The 23,576-nt window shown below is 42.5% G+C and overlaps 1 protein-coding gene across 4 annotated transcripts in view; it reads left to right on the forward strand.

Annotated features, from left to right (window-relative positions):
- The window catches only part of LOC137427518 (lysosomal acid lipase/cholesteryl ester hydrolase-like), a 65,599-nt gene that overhangs the window by 34,083 nt on the left and 7,940 nt on the right, over positions 1-23,576 (forward strand). For all 4 annotated transcript variants that reach the window (XR_013623486.1, XR_010984513.2, XM_068117066.2 and 1 more), the window contains exons 6-8: positions 779-915; positions 14,194-14,340; positions 14,697-14,768. Coding sequence is in view for 2 of the 4 variants with exons in the window: in XM_068117066.2 (XP_067973167.2) it covers positions 779-915; positions 14,194-14,340; positions 14,697-14,768 (356 nt within the window). In the remaining 2 variants the exon portion in view is untranslated. The remainder of the gene's footprint in view (positions 1-778; positions 916-14,193; positions 14,341-14,696; positions 14,769-23,576) is intronic.

A 23,576-nucleotide genomic window follows, 5' to 3' on the forward strand; every position in this document is an offset into this window, starting at 1 on the left:
GTGGTTTCAGAGATATAGAGGTGCGAAGTTTTTCCAATATGGCGCCAGTACCACGTGATCTGTGACGTCATAATTATCATTTAAAAAATTATACAGGACGAGCAGCTCATATTCTAAAAATTTCATGTCCATCGGACTAACAGTTGCAGAGGAATTTTTTTTTTCATACTGATCAGATCAAGCGTTGTACTTGTCGAATTATGACGTCATAATGAAGGCACCGATGACATCATCATCAACATATCTTATTCCCCATGGGGAGTACTTGACAATGAGCCATGTTTCAAATTTTTTTTCCATTCAGCGGTTTGGGAGATATAGAGGTGCAACATTTTTCCAAGATGGTGACCGTATCACGTGACCTATGACATCATAATTATGAATTAAAAAATTCTACAGGCGGACCAAGTGTTGCCGAGAAAGTGAATTTTAAAAATGTAGACACGTACGCACGCACGTATGCACCCGAATGCTTAACCCTGCTTTTCGCTTCTCGAGCGCAGGGTAATAACCCAACCTTGATCTGCTGGCCCAACCTTTATTATCATAAGGATGACAAAATGTATTAGTGACTGCATTCATGATTACACGATAACTGACGTCGACAGTGTGTTATGTAGAAGGTGGCGGTGCGGGTTCTGTCACATCAACTGAAGATGTTTTTGAATTTTGAGCAAATTAAAGACAAGGAGTAGGAATAAATGAAGATGACCATGAGCATACGGTGCACGTTGTTTGACCAAGACTTCCCCTGTGTGCTTCTATTTTTTCCATTCAGGGATGGCCGCTTTCTCCTCGAACGCCTCTCTGGCCAAAAAGATCCGTTTGTTTTCTGCTTTGGGTCCCGTGGCCACTATGGGATATTCCCGTAGTCCCATTGTCAAGTTGGCGAAGATCCCAGCCTGGATCTTCTCGGTATGATCATTGGATGAATGAGTCTTTTGTGGGTGGCTGAAGCATCTTCCGGTTCAATAACATCTGATGTGAGGTTCATTATAAATTATTTTTCACGAGTAAAAGCCTGTTAAAAACTAGAACGCCACTCAGTAGAGCGCATACTCCCGCCGTGGGTCAAGTTGGAATAGTACGATTTCACAAATGTTTGAGGGAGTAGTTCAGTGACAACACAAGACAAGACAACACAAGACAGACACTGCACAGATATATATATGTATATATATATATATTGTTACGGACCGCGGATAGGATGTTGTTTTGCCGAGCGGATGACGCCGCGGCCCTAACAGTTACTCCGACTAACCCGATTCCTGGACGTTGGCCAAAATCACGCCACAGGTATTCAATTTGGAAACCTCTAAAGCGACCGAATGTAAAGAGGAAGAAGAAGACGTACAGAAGAATAACAGGATTTATTATTTACACACACTAAGCAAAAGGAGCAGTCAAGGTTATATACAGGGAAAATGGAAAAAGCAGGTGACACTGAAAATACGAGCTTAACTATACAAGCTTAATTAACCCTGGGACAAGACAAACAAAACAAACTCACGTACACAAGAAGGATGGAATGGCAGGAATGGATGCTGGAAGGAGGAATGGGAAGGTTCAGCTGGGGCAGATGGTTCGGGTTTGATCCCGCACGGGACGTCGGCTGGACCTCGACGGCCACCGATGCCACCGCTATCTGGTTCCCGCGGGGTAACGGGTTGAAGCTGCCTGGTGGAGTCAACGCTGCTGGTGGAGCCAAAGCTGCTTCTCTGGCTCACCTCAGGACGCGTCTGCCGTCTCTGGCGCAACTCTTTCTTGGACCCTTTTTTGCACAACTCTGTCTTGGTACCTTTTGCGCAACTCTTGTCATTCACCTCTCTTTGGCGCAACTCTTGTAATAGACCTTTGGCGCAACTTCTATAATTGACTTCTCGTGCAACTCTTGTAATTGACCTCGAACCTTCTCTCTCGAACCTTCTCTCTCGAACCTTCTCTCTTTCTCTCTGGCGCAACGGCGTCCGTGCACGCTTATATAACGCCTCGGGCGATCAAGCCGCCGGCCTTCAGGACACGCCCATCGGTGAGCTCGCTTCGGCCCTGATTGGTGGGCACAGGCCCTCTGACTCCACCCTTGATGACGATGGGCGGGCACACCCTTCTTCCCCGAGCTGACCACGCCGTAATGGCGGCAATTGCAGTTGGCAGTAGAAGTTTTGGGAATGGGAATGAAAGGGGATCTATCTCTTTGAATTCGGTGCAATGGAGTATTAATTAATGGAAGACAAGGCCTTACCCTAATACACATAATAAGGAAATAACTGTCAACAAAGATATATGGTGTCCTGCATGTATGCTTTATGGAATTAACTACGGGAACGCCCTTTGACCTTTATACAACACTGGAGTAAGGAGGGCGATATGTTAACAACAATTTACACACAACAACAAAAAAACATTCTCATATCCACAACAATATATATATATATAAGATTAAAAACACTTCACAGCCACAAAACACGAAATTAAAAACACCTCACAGCCACGAAACACGAAATTAAAAACGCCTCACAGCCACAAAATTAAAAACACCTCACAGCCACAAAATTAAAAACACCTCACAGCCACAAAATTAAAAACGCCTCACAGCCACAAAATTTAAAAAGCCTCACAGCCACAAAATTAAAAACGCCTCACAGCCACAAAATTAAAAACACCTCACAGCCACAAAACACGAAATTAAAAACACCTCACAGCCACAAAATTAAAAACGCCTCACAGCCACAAAATTAAAAACGCCTCACAGCCACAAAATTAAAAACACCTCACAGCCACAAAACACGAAATTAAAAACACCTCACAGCCACAAAATTAAAAACGCCTCACAGCCACAAAATTAAAAACACCTCACAGCCACAAAATTAAAAACACCTCACAGCCACAAAATTAAAAACGCCTCACAGCCACAAAATTAAAAACACCTCACAGCCACAAAATTAAAAACACCTCACAGCCACAAAATTAAAAACACCTCACAGCCACAAAATTAAAAACGCCTCACAGCCACAAAATTAAAAACACTTCACAGCCACAAAATTAAAAATGCCTCACAGCCACAACATTAAAAATGCCTCACAGCCACAAAATTAAAAACACCTCACAGCCACAAAATTAAAAACACTTCACAGCCACAAAATTAAAAACGCCTCACAGCCACAAAATTAAAAACACTTCACAGCCACAAAATTAAAAACGCCTCACAGCCACAAAATTAAAAACACCTCACAGCCACAAAATTAAAAACACCTCACAGCCACAAAATTAAAAACACCTCACAGCCACAAAATTAAAAACACCTCACAGCCACAAAATTAAAAACACCTCACAGCCACAAAATTAAAAACGCCTCACAGCCACAAAATTAAAAACACCTCACAGCCACAAAATTAAAAATGCCTCACAGCCACAAAATTAAAAACACCTCACAGCCACAAAATTAAAAACACTTCACAGCCACAACATTAAAAACGCCTCACAGCCACAAAATTAAAAACACTTCACAGCCACAAAATTAAAAACGCCTCACAGCCACAAAATTAAAAACACCTCACAGCCACAAAATTAAAAACACCTCACAGCCACAAAATTAAAAACACCTCACAGCCACAAAATTAAAAACACCTCACAGCCACAAAATTAAAAACGCCTCACAGCCAAAAAATTAAAAACACCTCACAGCCACAAAATTAAAAATGCCTCACAGCCACAAAATTAAAAACACCTCACAGCCACAAAATTAAAAACGCCTCACAGCCACAAAATTAAAAACACCTCACAGCCACAAAATTAAAAACACCTCACAGCCACAAAATTAAAAACACCTCACAGCCACAAAACACGAAATTAAAAACACCTCACAGCCACAAAATTAAAAACACCTCACAGCCACAAAATTAAAAACGCCTCACAGCCACAAAACACGAAATTAAAAACACTTCACAGCCACAAAATTAAAAACACCTCACAGCCACAAAATTAAAAACGCCTCACAGCCACAAAATTAAAAACGCCTCACAGCCACAAAATTAAAAACGCCTCACAGCCACAAAATTAAAAACGCCTCACAGCCACAAAATTAAAAACGCCTCACAGCCACAAAATTAAAAACGCCTCACAGCCACAAAATTCAAAACACCTCACAGCCACAAAATTAAAAACACCTCACAGCCACAAAACATGAAATGAAAAACACCTCACAGCCACAAAATTAAAAACACCTCACAGCCACAAAATTAAAAACACCTCACAGCCACAAAACACGAAATTAAAAACACCTCACAGCCACAAAATTAAAAACACCTCACAGCCACGAAATTAAAAACACCTCACAGCCACAAAACATGAAATGAAAAACACCTCACAGCCACGAAATTAAAAACACCTCACAGCCACAAAATTTAAAACACCTCACAGCCACAAAATTAAAAACACCTCACAGCCACAAAACATGAAATGAAAAACACCTCACAGCCACGAAATTAAAAACACCTCACAGCCACAAAATTTAAAACACCTCACAGCCACAAAATTAAAAACACCTCACAGCCACAAAACACGAAATTAAAAACACCTCACAGCCACGAAATTAAAAACACCTCACAGCCACGAAATTAAAAACACCTCACAGCCACGAAATTAAAAACACCTCACAGCCACGAAATTAAAAACACCTCACAGCCACAAAACATGAAATGAAAAACACCTCACAGCCACAAAATTTAAAACACCTCACAGCCACAAAATTAAAAACACCTCACAGCCACAAAACATGAAATTAAAAACACCTCACAGCCACAAAACACAAAATTAAAAATGCCTCACAGCCACAACATTAAAAATGCCTCACAGCCACAAAATTAAAAACACCTCACAGCCACAAAATTAAAAACACTTCACAGCCACAACATTAAAAACGCCTCACAGCCACAAAATTAAAAACACCTCACAGCCACAAAACATGAAATGAAAAACACCTCACAGCCACAAAATTTAAAACACCTCACAGCCACAAAATTAAAAACACCTCACAGCCACAAAACATGAAATTAAAAACACCTCACAGCCACAAAACACAAAATTAAAAACACCTCACAGCCACAAAATTAAAAACACCTCACAGCCACAAAATTCAAAACACCTCACAGCCACAAAATTAAAAACACCTCACAGCCACAAAATTCAAAACACCTCACAGCCACAAAATTAAAAACACCTCACAGCCACAAAATTCAAAACACCTCACAGCCACAAAATTAAAAACGCCTCACAGCCACAAAACACGAAATTAAAACACCTCACAGCCACAAAATTCAAAACACCTCACAGCCACAAAATTCAAAACACCTCACAGCCACAAAACACGAAATTAAAAACACCTCACAGCCACGAAATTCAAAACACCTCACAGCCACAAAACACGAAATTAAAAACACCTCACAGCCACAAAATTCAAAACACCTCACAGCCACAAAATTAAAAACGCCTCACAGCCACAAAACACGAAATTAAAAACACCTCACAGCCACGAAATTAAAAACACCTCACAGCCACAAAACATGAAATGAAAAACACCTCACAGCCACGAAATTCAAAACACCTCACAGCCACAAAACACGAAATTAAAAACACCTCACAGCCACAAAATTCAAAACACCTCACAGCCACAAAATTCAAAACACCTCACAGCCACAAAACACGAAATTAAAAACACCTCACAGCCACGAAATTAAAAACACCTCACAGCCACAAAACATGAAATGAAAAACACCTCACAGCCACGAAATTAAAAACACCTCACAGCCACAAAATTTAAAACACCTCACAGCCACAAAATTTAAAACACCTCACAGCCACAAAACACGAAATTAAAAACACCTCACAGCCACGAAATTAAAAACACCTCACAGCCACAAAATTTAAAACACCTCACAGCCACGAAATTAAAAACACCTCACAGCCACAAAACACGAAATTAAAAACACCTCACAGCCACGAAATTAAAAACACCTCACAGCCACGAAATTAAAAACACCTCACAGCCACGAAATTAAAAACACCTCACAGCCACGAAATTAAAAACACCTCACAGCCACAAAACACGAAATTAAAAACACCTCACAGCCACGAAATTAAAAACACCTCACAGCCACAAAATTAAAAACACCTCACAGCCACAAAATTAAAAACACCTCACAGCCACAAAACACGAAATTAAAAACACCTCACAGCCACGAAATTAAAAACACCTCACAGCCACAAAATTTAAAACACCTCACAGCCACAAAATTAAAAACACCTCACAGCCACAAAATTAAAAACACCTCACAGCCACAAAACACGAAATTAAAAACACCTCACAGCCACGAAATTAAAAACACCTCACAGCCACAAAATTTAAAACACCTCACAGCCACGAAATTAAAAACACCTCACAGCCACAAAACACGAAATTAAAAACACCTCACAGCCACGAAATTAAAAACACCTCACAGCCACGAAATTAAAAACACCTCACAGCCACGAAATTAAAAACACCTCACAGCCACAAAACACGAAATTAAAAACACCTCACAGCCACAAAATTAAAAACACCTCACAGCCACAAAATTAAAAACACCTCACAGCCACAAAACACGAAATTAAAAACACCTCACAGCCACAAAATTAAAAACACCTCACAGCCACAAAATTAAAAACACCTCACAGCCACAAAATTTAAAACACCTCACAGCCACAAAATTAAAAACACCTCACAGCCACAAAATTAAAAACACCTCACAGCCACAAAATTAAAAACACCTCACAGCCACAAAACACGAAATTAAAAACACCTCACAGCCACGAAATTAAAAACACCTCACAGCCACAAAATTAAAAACACCTCACAGCCACAAAATTAAAAACACCTCACAGCCGCAAAATTTAAAACACCTCACAGCCACAAAACACGAAATTAAAAACACCTCACAGCCACAAAACACGAAATTAAAAACACCTCACAGCCACAAAATTAAAAACACCTCACAGCCACGAAATTAAAAACACCTCACAGCCACGAAATTAAAAACACCTCACAGCCACGAAATTAAAAACACCTCACAGCCACAAAATTAAAAACACCTCACAGCCACAAAATTAAAAACACCTCACAGCCACAAAACACGAAATTAAAAAACCTCACAGCCGCAAAATTTAAAACACCTCACAGCCACAAAATTAAAAACACCTCACAGCCACAAAACACGAAATTAAAAACACCTCACATCCACGAAATTAAAAACACCTCACAGCCACAAAATTAAAAACACCTCACAGCCACAAAATTAAAAACACCTCACAGCCACAAAATTAAAAACACCTCACAGCCACAAAACACAAAATTAAAAACACCTCACAGCCACAAAATTAAAAACACCTCACAGCCACAAAATTAAAAACACCTCACAGCCACAAAATTAAAAACACCTCACAGCCACAAAATTAAAAACACCTCACAGCCACAAAATTAAAAACACCTCACAGCCACAAAATTAAAAACGCCTCACAGCCACAAAATTAAAAACACCTCACAGCCACAAAATTAAAAATGCCTCACAGCCACAAAATTAAAAACACCTCACAGCCACAAAATTAAAAACACTTCACAGCCACAACATTAAAAATGCCTCACAGCCACAAAATTAAAAACACTTCACAGCCACAAAATTAAAAACGCCTCACAGCCACAAAATTAAAAACACCTCACAGCCACAAAATTAAAAACACCTCACAGCCACAAAATTAAAAACACCTCACAGCCACAAAATTAAAAACACCTCACAGCCACAAAATTAAAAACGCCTCACAGCCACAAAATTAAAAACACCTCACAGCCACAAAATTAAAAATGCCTCACAGCCACAAAATTAAAAACACCTCACAGCCACAAAATTAAAAACGCCTCACAGCCACAAAATTAAAAACACCTCACAGCCACAAAATTAAAAACACCTCACAGCCACAAAATTAAAAACACCTCACAGCCACAAAACACGAAATTAAAAACACCTCACAGCCACAAAATTAAAAACGCCTCACAGCCACAAAACACGAAATTAAAAACACCTCACAGCCACAAAATTAAAAACACCTCACAGCCACAAAATTAAAAACGCCTCACAGCCACAAAATTAAAAACGCCTCACAGCCACAAAATTAAAAACGCCTCACAGCCACAAAATTAAAAACGCCTCACAGCCACAAAATTAAAAACACCTCACAGCCACAAAATTAAAAACGCCTCACAGCCACAAAATTAAAAACGCCTCACAGCCACAAAATTAAAAACGCCTCACAGCCACAAAATTAAAAACGCCTCACAGCCACAAAATTCAAAACACCTCACAGCCACAAAACACGAAATTAAAAACACCTCACAGCCACGAAATTAAAAACACCTCACAGCCACGAAATTAAAAACACCTCACAGCCACAAAACATGAAATGAAAAACACCTCACAGCCACGAAATTAAAAACACCTCACAGCCACAAAATTTAAAACACCTCACAGCCACAAAATTAAAAACACCTCACAGCCACAAAACATGAAATGAAAAACACCTCACAGCCACGAAATTAAAAACACCTCACAGCCACAAAATTTAAAACACCTCACAGCCACAAAATTAAAAACACCTCACAGCCACAAAACATGAAATGAAAAACACCTCACAGCCACGAAATTAAAAACACCTCACAGCCACAAAATTTAAAACACCTCACAGCCACAAAATTAAAAACACCTCACAGCCACAAAACATGAAATTAAGAACACCTCACAGCCACAAAACACAAAATTAAAAACACCTCACAGCCACAAAATTAAAAACACCTCACAGCCACAAAATTAAAAACGCCTCACAGCCACAAAATTCAAAACACCTCACAGCCACAAAATTAAAAACACCTCACAGCCACAAAATTCAAAACACTTCACAGCCACAAAACACGAAATTAAAAACACCTCACAGCCACAAAATTCAAAACACTTCACAGCCACAAAACACGAAATTAAAAACACCTCACAGCCACGAAATTAAAAACACCTCACAGCCACGAAATTAAAAACACCTCACAGCCACAAAACACGAAATTAAAAACACCTCACAGCCACAAAATTAAAAACACCTCACAGCCACAAAATTCAAAACACCTCACAGCCACAAAATTAAAAACGCCTCACAGCCACAAAACACGAAATTAAAACACCTCACAGCCACAAAATTCAAAACACCTCACAGCCACAAAATTCAAAACACCTCACAGCCACAAAACACGAAATTAAAAACACCTCACAGCCACGAAATTCAAAACACCTCACAGCCACAAAACACGAAATTAAAAACACCTCACAGCCACAAAATTCAAAACACCTCACAGCCACAAAATTAAAAACGCCTCACAGCCACAAAACACGAAATTAAAAACACCTCACAGCCACGAAATTAAAAACACCTCACAGCCACAAAACATGAAATGAAAAACACCTCACAGCCACGAAATTCAAAACACCTCACAGCCACAAAACACGAAATTAAAAACACCTCACAGCCACAAAATTCAAAACACCTCACAGCCACAAAATTCAAAACACCTCACAGCCACAAAACACGAAATTAAAAACACCTCACAGCCACGAAATTAAAAACACCTCACAGCCACAAAACATGAAATGAAAAACACCTCACAGCCACGAAATTAAAAACACCTCACAGCCACAAAATTTAAAACACCTCACAGCCACAAAATTAAAAACACCTCACAGCCACAAAACACGAAATTAAAAACACCTCACAGCCACGAAATTAAAAACACCTCACAGCCACAAAATTTAAAACACCTCACAGCCACGAAATTAAAAACACCTCACAGCCACAAAACACGAAATTAAAAACACCTCACAGCCACGAAATTAAAAACACCTCACAGCCACGAAATTAAAAACACCTCACAGCCACGAAATTAAAAACACCTCACAGCCACGAAATTAAAAACACCTCACAGCCACAAAACACGAAATTAAAAACACCTCACAGCCACGAAATTAAAAACACCTCACAGCCACAAAATTAAAAACACCTCACAGCCACAAAATTAAAAACACCTCACAGCCACAAAACACGAAATTAAAAACACCTCACAGCCACGAAATTAAAAACACCTCACAGCCACAAAATTTAAAACACCTCACAGCCACAAAATTAAAAACACCTCACAGCCACAAAATTAAAAACACCTCACAGCCACAAAACACGAAATTAAAAACACCTCACAGCCACAAAATTAAAAACACCTCACAGCCACAAAATTTAAAACACCTCACAGCCACGAAATTAAAAACACCTCACAGCCACAAAACACGAAATTAAAAACACCTCACAGCCACGAAATTAAAAACACCTCACAGCCACGAAATTAAAAACACCTCACAGCCACGAAATTAAAAACACCTCACAGCCACAAAACACGAAATTAAAAACACCTCACAGCCACAAAATTAAAAACACCTCACAGCCACAAAATTAAAAACACCTCACAGCCACAAAATTAAAAACACCTCACAGCCACAAAACACGAAATTAAAAACACCTCACAGCCACAAAATTAAAAACACCTCACAGCCACAAAATTAAAAACACCTCACAGCCACAAAATTTAAAACACCTCACAGCCACAAAATTAAAAACACCTCACAGCCACAAAATTAAAAACACCTCACAGCCACAAAATTAAAAACACCTCACAGCCACAAAACACGAAATTAAAAACACCTCACAGCCACGAAATTAAAAACACCTCACAGCCACAAAATTAAAAACACCTCACAGCCACAAAATTAAAAACACCTCACAGCCGCAAAATTTAAAACACCTCACAGCCACAAAACACGAAATTAAAAACACCTCACAGCCACAAAACACGAAATTAAAAACACCTCACAGCCACAAAATTAAAAACACCTCACAGCCACGAAATTAAAAACACCTCACAGCCACGAAATTAAAAACACCTCACAGCCACGAAATTAAAAACACCTCACAGCCACAAAATTAAAAACACCTCACAGCCACAAAATTAAAAACACCTCACAGCCACAAAACACGAAATTAAAAAACCTCACAGCCGCAAAATTTAAAACACCTCACAGCCACAAAATTAAAAACACCTCACAGCCACAAAACACGAAATTAAAAACACCTCACATCCACGAAATTAAAAACACCTCACAGCCACAAAATTAAAAACACCTCACAGCCACAAAATTAAAAACACCTCACAGCCACAAAATTAAAAACACCTCACAGCCACAAAACACAAAATTAAAAACACCTCACAGCCACAAAATTAAAAACACCTCACAGCCACAAAATTAAAAACACCTCACAGCCACAAAACACGAAATTAAAAACACCTCACAGCCACGAAATTAAAAACACCTCACAGCCACAAAATTTAAAACACCTCACAGCCACAAAATTAAAAACACCTCACAGCCACAAAATTTAAAACACCTCACAGCCACAAAATTAAAAACACCTCACAGCCACAAAACACGAAATTAAAAACACCTCACAGCCACGAAATTAAAAACACCTCACACCACAAAATTAAAAACACCTCACAGCCACAAAATTAAAAACACCTCACAGCCGCAAAATTTAAAACACCTCACAGCCACAAAATTAAAAACACCTCACAGCCACAAAATTAAAAACACCTCACAGCCACAAAACACGAAATTAAAAACACCTCACACCACAAAATTAAAAACACCTCACAGCCACAAAATTAAAAACACCTCACAGCCGCAAAATTTAAAACACCTCACAGCCACAAAATTAAAAACACCTCACAGCCACAAAATTAAAAACACCTCACAGCCACAAAACACGAAATTAAAAACACCTCACAGCCACGAAATTAAAAACACCTCACAGCCACAAAATTAAAAACACCTCACAGCCACAAAATTAAAAACACCTCACAGCCACAAAATTAAAAACACCTCACAGCCACAAAATTAAAAACATCTCACAGCCACAAAACACAAAATTAAAAACACTTCACAGCCACGAAACACGAAATTAAAAACACCTCACAGCCACGAAATTAAAAACTACTCACCACCACGTGATTTAAAAACACCTCACCACCACGTCATTTTACACCTCACCACCACATAATTCAAAATACCTCACCACCACGTGATTCAAAACCACCACCACGTTATTAAAAACACTTCACAACCACGGAAATAAAAACTACTCACCACCACGTGATTTAAAAACACCTCACCACCACGTCATTTTACACCTCACCACCACATAATGCAAAATACCTCACCACCACGTGATTCAAAACCACCACCACGTTATTAAAAACACTTCACAACCACGGAAATAAAAACTACTCACCACCACGTGATTTAAAAACACCTCACCACCACGTCATTTTACACCTCACCACCACATAATGCAAAATACCTCACCACCACGTGATTCAAAACCACCACCATGTTATTAAAAACACTTCACAACCACGGAAATAAAAGTTTCAGGGAGTAGTTCAGTGACAACAGACACTGCCCAGATATGTAGATATATAGATAAATAAACCTGAAAATCGCAGAGCCAGAATTATTTTTTGTTCTGGGAAGCCCATGTGAGTTTCTTCTTCTTCAGCCTCACAATCCTGGGTGAATATGCGATCTTTAAAAAAAAAATTGGAATTTTGCCAAATCTGTTTTATTCGTTTGTTAATATACCTCAGCCATTGATAAATCTGGAACTAAGTCTTTATAAGTTCATCAAATACTGACACCGCGAATGACATTCGCTGAGCTAAATGTTGATATCTCTTCTGAGGTAAAATAAACAAACAAACAAAAAACAGTTTTAAAGCATTACACATATCAAACGATACATTTTATGAAATGAGAAACCTAATACACACTTTGGTGGTTTTAAAATGACAGAATATGTCTTTATTAGAAAAAAAAAAAATGGACATTGAAGACGTTGCTGCTAAAAAAAATACACCGCTCGAACGCATAACCACGAGTTTAAACTACATTTACAACAAATATGAAAACTATTTTCATATCACAATGTTAAATATAGAATATATAGAAGATAATGTTTTTAAAAAATGAGCCCTATCTTCCAATGGTAAAAAATTCCTTCAAAAAATTCCTGGATCGGGAATAATATCCTGAGCTTTACCAAAAACTAATCAATTCTTCCTTATCCCAAGGGCAATCATCCCACCAACTTTCATCCAAATCCGTTCAGAACTTTTCCAGATATCTTGTTCACAAACACACGAACACACACACACACACACACACACGGACAAGAGTGAATGCATTACTCCCTGGTGGGAGTAATGACGGGTTGAACAGTTTATTCGATGGTGCAGCCTCATGAGTGTGCCAAAGTCTGAAGCCTCGGCCTAGTGTCAGATGTTTATATTTTCTTTATTTTTTTAGACATCCTCCTACGGACATGGATCACACGTCCAACTCATTCACCCAACTCATTTTACTCTGTGCGCATTGCACATCATGTGCAGCGAATTTCACCTCCTGCACCTTGTATTTATTGTTATTTTTAAAAAGCGCTTCTGTAAACCGCCCTTAAGGCTTGGTTTGCGGGCAACCATCTACAATTCCAATAGAAGAGACATAATTACTCTTTTATGGAAAAGGTTTTTTGAGTTTGTTTCATCCTCAAAAATAGACCGTAGTGCAGATATCCTGCTACATACCGTTTTTGGCCCAATCTCCCAATGGTGAAGAATCACTTTAAAAATTCTAGTAGCCGGATCCGAATCCGGATCTTCACCAAAATCTAATCATTTCGTCCGTCTCACATACGCTACAACTCTGCCAAATTTCGTTTGAATCCGTCCACAACTTTTTGAGATATTTTGTTCACAAACAAACAAACAGACAGGGGTGAAAACATAACCGTCATCAACCTTTGGTAGCGGAGGTAAAAATGAAATCAAGGCGACTTTATTGCGGAGGCATAGAGTTTGTTGTGTGTCTCGTCCCTACTTATCTTGTGTTTTTGAATGTTAATTGCTGCACATCGTTGGTTTCATTTCCATAACTTCTTCTCCTTTTCCTTCCATTTCCTTCTCTGCAGTCCCTTTTTGGGGAGAAGGATTTTGCACCAGAGAACGACTGGCTGAAGTGGCTCTCAGCCGAAGTGTGTGGCCGTTTCATAATCAAACACCTCTGTGGAAACATCTTCTTCCTTTTCAGCGGTTTCAACGAGAAAAACCTTAACCTGGTAAGTTGTTTCCAGCACCTGAAAATTGAAGCTGCGGTGTGATTCGTCCTCAGAGGGGGCTCCACGTGTGTCTGTGTGAATGTGATATCAAGTTAGGTCTCGTCCTCAGTTTGTAAAACGGGTGGAGATGAGTTAAGGATAATGAGATGGTGTATAAGCTGCTGTACGTTAGTTCACCCACATGGGAGCAAGACACAGGTAAGGGAATATTAACATGTTTCCACAGGTGAATGGGAAGCGAATCTGGTTAAAGGAGAGTTGGTGTTGTGTAGTTGCGTTCAATATAAGGTGTTTGTGTGTTAATCCCTCTCTTTGTCGTTTTTATTTATTTATCCACTCCCCCGCCCACCTTACAGAGCCAGATCCCTGTGTATACATCTTACTATCCTGCCGGCACTTCTGTGCAGAACATCCGTCACTGGCGGCAGGTGGGCGATTTTTTTGACTCCGTAAAACCTTCCCGGGCACATCCTGAGTACAACCACTTTAGGAGTAAATGTCAAACACAAAAACAAACAAACCAGAAAGATGTCAGTCATGCATAGCATGATACTTGCTTAATCAAGGTCAACAATAGTTGCCATGGAAACAGCAATTTGGCAAGTTGGAAAGTTTGTCAAGATGGATACAGAAGAAAACTCAAGAGGAAAAAAATGGAAATTTGGAATTCGGTTGGCTTGGGGTTGGTTGGGGGAAAGTTGCAGGGTAACGATGGTAGAAAGGATCATGGTTCTGGATTGGAGATGATCTGAGATGGTAGTGAAGTGGGTGCGAGACCAGAAAGGAGGTGGGAGAAGACAGAAAAAACACCGACCTGTCTGCATTGGCAAAGTAATAGGCCCATAGACTCGGCTTCATTGTGGGAGATTCCAAAGATCTTGAAGGCCTTGGTTTTCACGATGTGAGGCAGGGGAGCTAGCCTAGAGGGGAGAGGAGTACTCCATCAAGCTGTGGATGAAGGCCTTGTATGTGGATAGGAGTTCAGGAGTGCCAAGGAAGGACTTTGACGATGGAGGGTGCCAAGTCGGCGGCTGGCTTTGGAGGCCAACCTTAAAATGTCATTTGCCCAAGAAAGATCATATATGACAGTGAGAAACACAGAAAAATCAGGAGCTTGAATGACAACTTCCCAAGAGGATTGTCGGGAAAGTAGATGGGAGGGTTTGCCAGATGGTCCTTTCAGAGAGAGAGATAGTGAGAGTGTGACATTTGTCAGGATTGAAAGACATTTTTTTAAATATAGAAGATCGAGGCTCGTGTAAGAGCTAACATTAATCACAAAAAAAGACAAACGGATACACAAAACATACAATAAAGGGAGCGGGAGACAATATGGGGAGAGAGAGTGAAGCACACAAGTGCACAGCAGAGAACAGGGACATCGGGAGATCTTTGGGAGGGAGAGGGCTTGGGGGGGAAGAGGCATGGGGGGAGGGGGGGGTGGGAGAGGTATAAAACACATGGACACTGCTAGGACATCCAGGAAAGAAGTTTGGCAATTGCAAGAAAAGCATTGCAAGAAGACATATTGCAAGTGTTTTTCCAGCTTGTGATTTTTTTTCAAGATCTGGAGAGAGGGAAGAGGCTGCAGCCTACAAGTAGGATGAGGGATGTCACGGCAGATGGTGGAGTCAACGAGGATTTTCCATGGAGTCAGAGAGATCATTTATGAAGACCGGAAACAGGACTGGGCCCAGAACACTGCCTTGGGACACTCCAGCCTTGACAGGGAGAGGAGATTAAAGGATTCCATTGAGAGCAATACATTGGCTACGAGAGTAGAGGAAATCAATAAGCCATGTGTGGAGATTTGTGGAGCGAGAGAGCCACATGATGGCTACGAGAGTTGATGGCTACGAGATGGCTACGAGAGCTCCATTTGTGGAGCGAGAGAGACACATGATGGCTACGAGAGTTGATGGCTACGAGATGGCTACGAGAGCTCCATTTGTGGAGCGAGAGAGACACATGATGACTACGAGAGTTGATGGCTACGAGATGGCTACGAGAGCTCCATTTGTGGAGCGAGAGAGACACATGATGGCTACGAGAGTTGATGGCTACGAGATGGCTACGAGAGCTCCATTTGTGGAGCGAGAGAGACACATGATGGCTACGAGAGTTGATGGCTACGAGATGGCTACGAGAGCTCCATTTGTGGAGCGAGAGAGCCACATGATGGCTACGAGAGTTGATGGCTACGAGAGCTCCATTTGTGGAGCGAGAGAGCCACATGATGGCTACGAGAGTAGGGGAAGTCAGTCAGCCATGTGTGCAATTGCCTTGGATTCCATAGGCAGAGAGTTTGGAGAGTAAGGTGGGATGCCAGACTGTATCAAAAGCACGAGGTTTGTTGAGATAGACGGCCCTGATCTCATGTCTGACATTGAGGGCCTCCATCCATCATTGGGTGAGTAGAAGTAGCACGTCCAAAATGGAATGACCTGGTCTGAAACGAAATTGGTGATCTGAGACGAGGTTGTTGGGGAAAAAGAAAGAAAAAGAAAAGATGAGGTTGTTGGACACCTGCCTTTGTGTCTGTTTGTGAACATGATATCTCAAAAAGTTTTGGATGGATTCAGACGAAAATTGGTGGGCAGGTTGATGTGTGATAAGGACGAATTGATTCGATTTTGGTGAAGATCCGTGTGCGTATCTGATTTTTTTTTTTTTTTTTTTAATGATTCTTCACCATTGAGAGATTGGGCCAGAAGTGATAAAGAGCACACCATCTCAAAACGTTGCAGACTACTTACGAACAAACTAGGTGGATGAGTTTGGTAGGCGACAAGAAGAAGACGATTAGATTTTGGGTCAGGTGCGGATCTCGATCTGGCCTATCAGTGGGATACCAATCGTAAAGTGTTCAGCCTGGCGGAGGGAGGTATGCGCTCTACAGAGTGCTGTTCTCATTTGTTTAATGCAGTGATGTTGGTGGATTTCCAAGCAGATGGAAGGTGACCTCGTGGAAACAGAGTCAGAAGGGCAGAGGGAGGATGTGTAATAGCAGCAGAACAGATTTTTTAGAACATGCGAGTTAATGCTGTCCTGCCCAATAGCAGAGTCAGAGTCGAGCGTTGAAAGAACCTTTTGCACCATCGCAGCTGAAAAAGACACAGACTCCGGGAACAATTGAGTACAACAGGAAGGGATGTCTATAGCGATATTGAGGGGTTTGGGACACACTATTTGGAAGCAAACAGAATTGAGGCATTCGGCCTTCTCACGAGCAGAGTTGGCTGTGGCGCCATTTGAAGAGAGGGAAGGGATATAAGGGGAGCATACTCCAGACACAGACTTCCCAAGGAAACACCAAGTTTTAGAGGAGGCAGACAAGTTTGAATGATGTTTCGTGTGATTATTACCCTCGTCTGAGGAGAGGGTATTGCATTTGAGTCCGTTTGTTTGTTTGTCTGTCTGTTTGTTTGTTTGTCCGCACAGAATAAATATGATTTTCTCTGCAACCGTTGGTCCGATTGACAGGAAATTTTCACCGTAGGTGCAACTCCACCTGTATAATTTTTTAATGGTAATCATGACGTCATAGTTCACGTGGTTCGGCCGCCATCTTGGAAAAACCGAAAAACTTTGCACCTCCATATCTCCGAAAGCGCTGAATCGAAAAAAAATTAGACATGGCTCAAACTAGGTGTCATTTCTTGTTACCATTTGTTTAAAGAACTCTCCATGGGGAATAAAATATGTTAATGATGATGTCATAGGTGCCTCAATTATGACGTCATTATTCGACAAGTACAAAACTTCATCCGATCAAGATGAAATTTCTTGAGTATAATCTAGGAATAAATTAGTTTAGAAAAAAAAAATAATGATGACGTCATTGGTCACGTGGTTCGGCCGCCATATTTGTTTTAACACAAAAGCCTTAAAAACCACTGAAAATACATCCTGGTGAGGGTTTGCAATCTCTGATTGCTCTTTTTCTTGTTATCATTTGTTTTGATGAGAAGAGAAATGTACAAGTTTCAAATTTAGAATGCGCAGACCATTGTGATACATAAAATGGACTTCCCTTTCCTCAAACGAGAAGCTTTAAGATTTCAACGCAGATACTCCTGTTACTCTCACTAGCAAAGCAACAGAAAACGCTTCTCACAAACCACGAAGAGGCACAACAATGAAGCTAAACGGGTCATCTTGCTCAATTTGGGACGGCAGGAAATCTCTTGATGGCACACTCATTTCGGGACTGCCTCATCTGACTTCATTTTCCGACGGGATTCGTATTCCTTACAATATTGTGGTTTTATTTTATAGTCCTCATATTTTCTATGTCTATCGCTATTCGTTACAGTGCTGATGTTTATCAAAGTTTCCTGTAAGGTTCTTTCATTATGTTTTGATTGATATATTTTATTGCATGAATTATGAGGCTTTCAGTGAGGTTCCCACTGGAAGCCTATTCTTCTTGTGAAGACTTTTATTATTACTTGACGCAAAAGTGTGGAGATTATTCTGAGAAAACCATTATCGTTAGCTCCACTAAACTTTAACTGATTTATAGATACCTAAGCAAACTAGTGCTTGATGCATTTTTTTCCACTTCACCTTTTTCAGCCGCCATCTTGGATTTATTACAACAACAACAACAGGCACTTTAAGGCCATTTTCCCTACTAGAGCGGGGGTTAGCCTTGCGGTCCCCATGACAATCTTCTCCATTTTGCCCTATTTTCTGCATCTCCCCTTGTTAACCCCCTTGCCCGCATTTCTTCTTCCACCATCTTTAGCCAAGTTTTTCTTCCCCGTCCTCTACTTCCTTCTACATTCATTTCCATCATTTTTTTTAATTAAAAAATAAAATAAAAAGGATTTATTGAAAACCTTAAACAATCTTCTCTGAAAGTGCTGAACAGATCAATGCTAAATTTTAAACATATTGTTATGAATTTGGTAATGCAACATCTAGAGCTAGGTAGATCTGAATAGGTAGGTATTCGGCTGTCGTGACAGGGACTCTACATGTAATAAGTTATTGATGTTCAGGCGGTTGTCGGGGTAAGATGTATGAGTGTGGATCTACCTGGAGGTCCGAGTGTTAAATAGTGAGGGATTAAAGGTAACGCCCCTGTGAGTATCACCTAGTAATCAAACCTTTGTCCTTTATGGCACTGCAAACCACATAAACATTAGTTAGGTCCTTAGCGCAACATTAAATAATCCCCTTTCCCTGACAAGGACTTCGTATTAAATTGACAGGAAACCAGGTCAAAAACACCACCACGATTGGCCGCCACCGTGTACACCTCCAAAGGCCTACAAACCTGGCCGGCACGTGTTATGCCAGGACCGCAGGGTCGCGTAACGGGGGAGATGTCAGGAGTCGCGGGAGGCTTTGATTGGCTGAGGAGTGCGCAATGTGACGTCATCGGCCACCAATATAGGCGACGGTCGGACGCCAGTTGAGTTGAGTCCCAAGTCACACGGAGCGAGTTCGTTGAGTTGAGTTGGGTTCGTGGCAGGCACTGGCGGACGCGGGCAGGCACCAGAGAGTTGAGCGGTGGTGGAGAGTTGGAGAGGACACGCCATTCCAGTCGCAGTTCGAGTGCAGTTTGGGTTGTAGGGAGTCGCAGGAGACACACGAGAGCACACCCAGTTGGCACTGAGCAGTTCGTTGGCACTTGGCTGCCAGCACTCCCGCGTCGAGTCGAGTGGAGTTGAAAGGAGTCCTTCCTGTCCCTGGTCAAGTGGAGCCGCTGGCCTGCGTCGGACGCGTGGTGCTTGGAGCGAGGGGCCTCGTGGTGTGCGATCGGGCCGGAAGGAGCGGTGCTGGACACCAACAATACAAGACGACAAAGACAGATAAGCCCGATCTCCGCGTATATTTTGAACGACGGGACGTGTTATTTTCGTGATTAATCTCCCTCGTTTGTGTTTGCTGTCAGTCGTGTGGGGACGTCCCGATTTAGGTTTATTAGAATTATTAGATTTACCGGCGGGCTTTTTCACTGGCTTTACTTTTCCTAATAAACCCTTATATTACTTTTTGTACATAATATCTGAACGCAGTTTTCCTGGGTGTTTGATTTTAATAGATAAGGTTGCGGAGCCTTCGCTGCGCCCCGCCATTCCGCGCGTTGGTGTTGAACTTGAGTCCGCCATTGAGTGTTCGCCTCGGGAGTTAAAGTCTCGCAAATCGGTCATCCGTAACTGTGGTGTTAATCACGGTTACGCGACAAGTGGTGTCAGGAGTGGGATTTGAACCCGTCGGACAAATTTTTTTGTCCGCGGCGAGACATCGACACGGTCGGGCGTACATTGCGTCCGACGTTCGAACGCAAAATTTGTATAGGCGAGGCGGAGAAATTTAATAATCAATTGGGCATACGGAGCGCGATATCGCGTCTTCGTCAAATTTAAATTGTGTTACTGGAATTATTAAAATAAATACGCGCGCGGGAAACAATCTTCCGGAAAGCGGATGTCGGAAATTGACGAGATGGAAGTACGCAGCGAGGCCTCCGTCAGCGTCGGGAGTGAGCCGGAAATGGGGGATAAGGAGGATAGCGTTGGAACTTTCCCCGCCGCTGGGACGGCCCCGATAGATCTCCAGACCATAGTAAATTTAATAAATGCTCAGAGGGCCGATAGTGAGCGATTGGGAAAGCAAATGGGAGAAATGAAAAGTGGGATGGAAAGAAAAATGGAGTCCCAAGGGAAGGAATGTAGGGAAGGAATGAAGGGAATGAGTGATCGATTGGAGGAACAAATTGAAGGGATGGAAAATAAAATGGAGTCCCAGGGGAAGGAATGGAGGAATGAAATAAAGGAAAGGAATGAACAATTGGAAGGAAAAATTGGGGAAATGGCACAGCAGCTGGGGGAACGAATTGATGGCATAGAAGGGAGAGTGCAAAACCAAATTACGGACAGACTGGGGAAATTTGAGGGTAAAGTAGAAACTCAAATGGGGGCACAGGAGAAGCCAAAGGTGGCAAAAATTGAATCGGAACGGGGGGAAGCTAGATTGGGAACAGGAGAGAGTACGGCCCATGCAGATGTGCACGGGGCTCAGGAGCCGGGAATGGCAAAATTGGGAATTGCACAGGGAATGGCAATTGAAGTAAATGGGGAGACCGCAGGTCCACAGGTGGATGGGGAATGTCCACAGGTGGATGGGGAATGTCCACAGGTGGATGGGGAATGTGTACAGGTAGAGGGGGAATGCCTGCAGGTAAACGTTGAGTGTCCACAGGTGAGCGGGGAAGGAAATTTGGAATGTGAGAGTTGTAATGGGGAATGTTTCCCACATTCTGGCCTGGTTGTTTATCGGGACCGTGTGGATGTCACAACACCCCAACCGGGGGATGAATTTGGAATTGTGCAGCACCAGGGCGGTGGTGCGGAGCAAGAGGGGGTAGAGTTTTTGGGGGTCCATGCGATAGAGCCGGACCGGGTATTTATTGGGGATATTGATCAAAGCCTGGCGGGGCCAGGAATGATTTCTAATGATGATGATGAGGATGATTTGATCCAGCGGCTGGAGACCTGTGACAGTCCCATGGAGGTAGAGCTTGTTCAGGCCCAAAGGAGTCTGGGGGAAGAGGTGAGTTGGTCCGAGGAGGTGGTTGGAATGACCGAGGGGACGCTCACTGTACACTGCTATTTGGAAACAGAGGCTCCAAAATTGGACAACCAGTTGGGGGAGTGTGTTGGCTCCGGGCTGGATTTGGATCTTGGAGGATCGGGAGATAGAGCTTCTGGAGATTTGGTCCCTGTAGGGAATTTGGATCAACTGCAGGGAGGGGCAGAACAACCGGTGGTAGAGGTTGTTCCCTGCAGCTGCGGTTTGGCGGTGGGAATGAAAATTTGTAAAATAAAATTTAAAATAAAATTACAATGGGAAATTGATTTGGAGCAGCCATGGTGGGGATTGGTCCCCGGGCTGCGGGATCTGGATATGGAGAGGTCATGGGTGATGGCCTCGGGCAAAAGTTGCCCCTTTCAAAATTTGGGTATGCCAGCCAGCTGGGGGGCTGTGATGGCGAGATTTGGACGTGGGGTCCAGCCTTGGGTGTCGAGGTACGACCTGGGTCCCACGGGGGGTCTGGTGGAGTGTGGCGTCCCTTGTCCGTCGGGGCGCCGTCCGAGCTGGTGGCTCGGGCCGGCAGGGTCACCGGACCCTGGTGGGGGTTAAGACCTCCAGAGGGGTCCGAGGTGGTTTCTCAAGCCTGGGATGGCAAATATTGAGGACCACTGGGGGGAGGTGTTGTGGGTCGCGCTTTGGTGGTGGCACCGCAGATGGCCAGCTTGGGACTGATGTGGTGACCACCCGGGCATGCGGCCTGGCACTCTCCTCCAGGGACTCTGGGACAACCAGCATGTGGTGACCTGGCATGGTGGTTGGTCTATGGACGCGGGTCAAACCGAATGGACAGGGATGGAGATAGCCTGCCGGACAACCATTGGGGCATCTGTGGAACGTGATGGTGTGAGCGACCTTCCACAGATGCTCCGTTGTGATTTATGGACTCTCGGGTTGGGAAGAGAGCCATGGGGATGTGAATCGGGAGATGTGTAACGCGCCGAGCATATGGGCCATGCTCGGCTGGCATGTGTATGGCAAAGCATCCTTCTTTGGTGAGGTGAGTGAAATGTGACAAATGGTTGGCATGGGTAATCTGTGGGTTAGATGCAAATTTAAGGGTGGATTTTGAAATGCCATGGTGGACACTGTACAGTGACGCCATTATTGATCCAGGTGTGTAGACCAAAGTGTTGGAGGCTGTGATGAAATTAATAGGGTAGCAAGACACAGCTTTCAACTGGTTGCGGGGGCAACTGTGCTGATATTTGGGACGCGGGATGATGGGGATGTAGTTGTGTAGCCTGAGGGTCAACGTGGTGCTGTGCGTGTCCGAGGTGTGTGGACCATGTCTTCTGGGTGGGTCTCCTGGTGGAGCATGGCTGTTGACTGGACCTTGGTGTGGTCAAGTGTGGGTGAGCACTGGGGGGCTGCAGTTCTGTAGTCGGACTGGGGGATGATGGGGAGGTGCAGGGGACGTGGCTGTAGGGATGCCACGCACTGCGACCGTGCCCCCCAGGGCCGAGGTTGTGTGTGCGGTAGTGTGTGTTTTGGCAGCAAGTGCTCACCACATTGGCCAGCTGGGGCTGCTGCAGCTGTGTTCCTCGCAGGGGGGGCCGAAGGATGGATGGTGGGTCGCACCCTTATGGACACTCATGGGCCATGTTGGCGTTTTGACTGCTCACCTTGTC

The sequence above is a fragment of the Myxine glutinosa genome, chromosome 5 (genome assembly GCF_964187855.1).
Source record: "Myxine glutinosa chromosome 5, kmMyxGlut1.1, whole genome shotgun sequence".
Classification (NCBI taxonomy): domain Eukaryota; kingdom Metazoa; phylum Chordata; class Myxini; order Myxiniformes; family Myxinidae; genus Myxine; species Myxine glutinosa.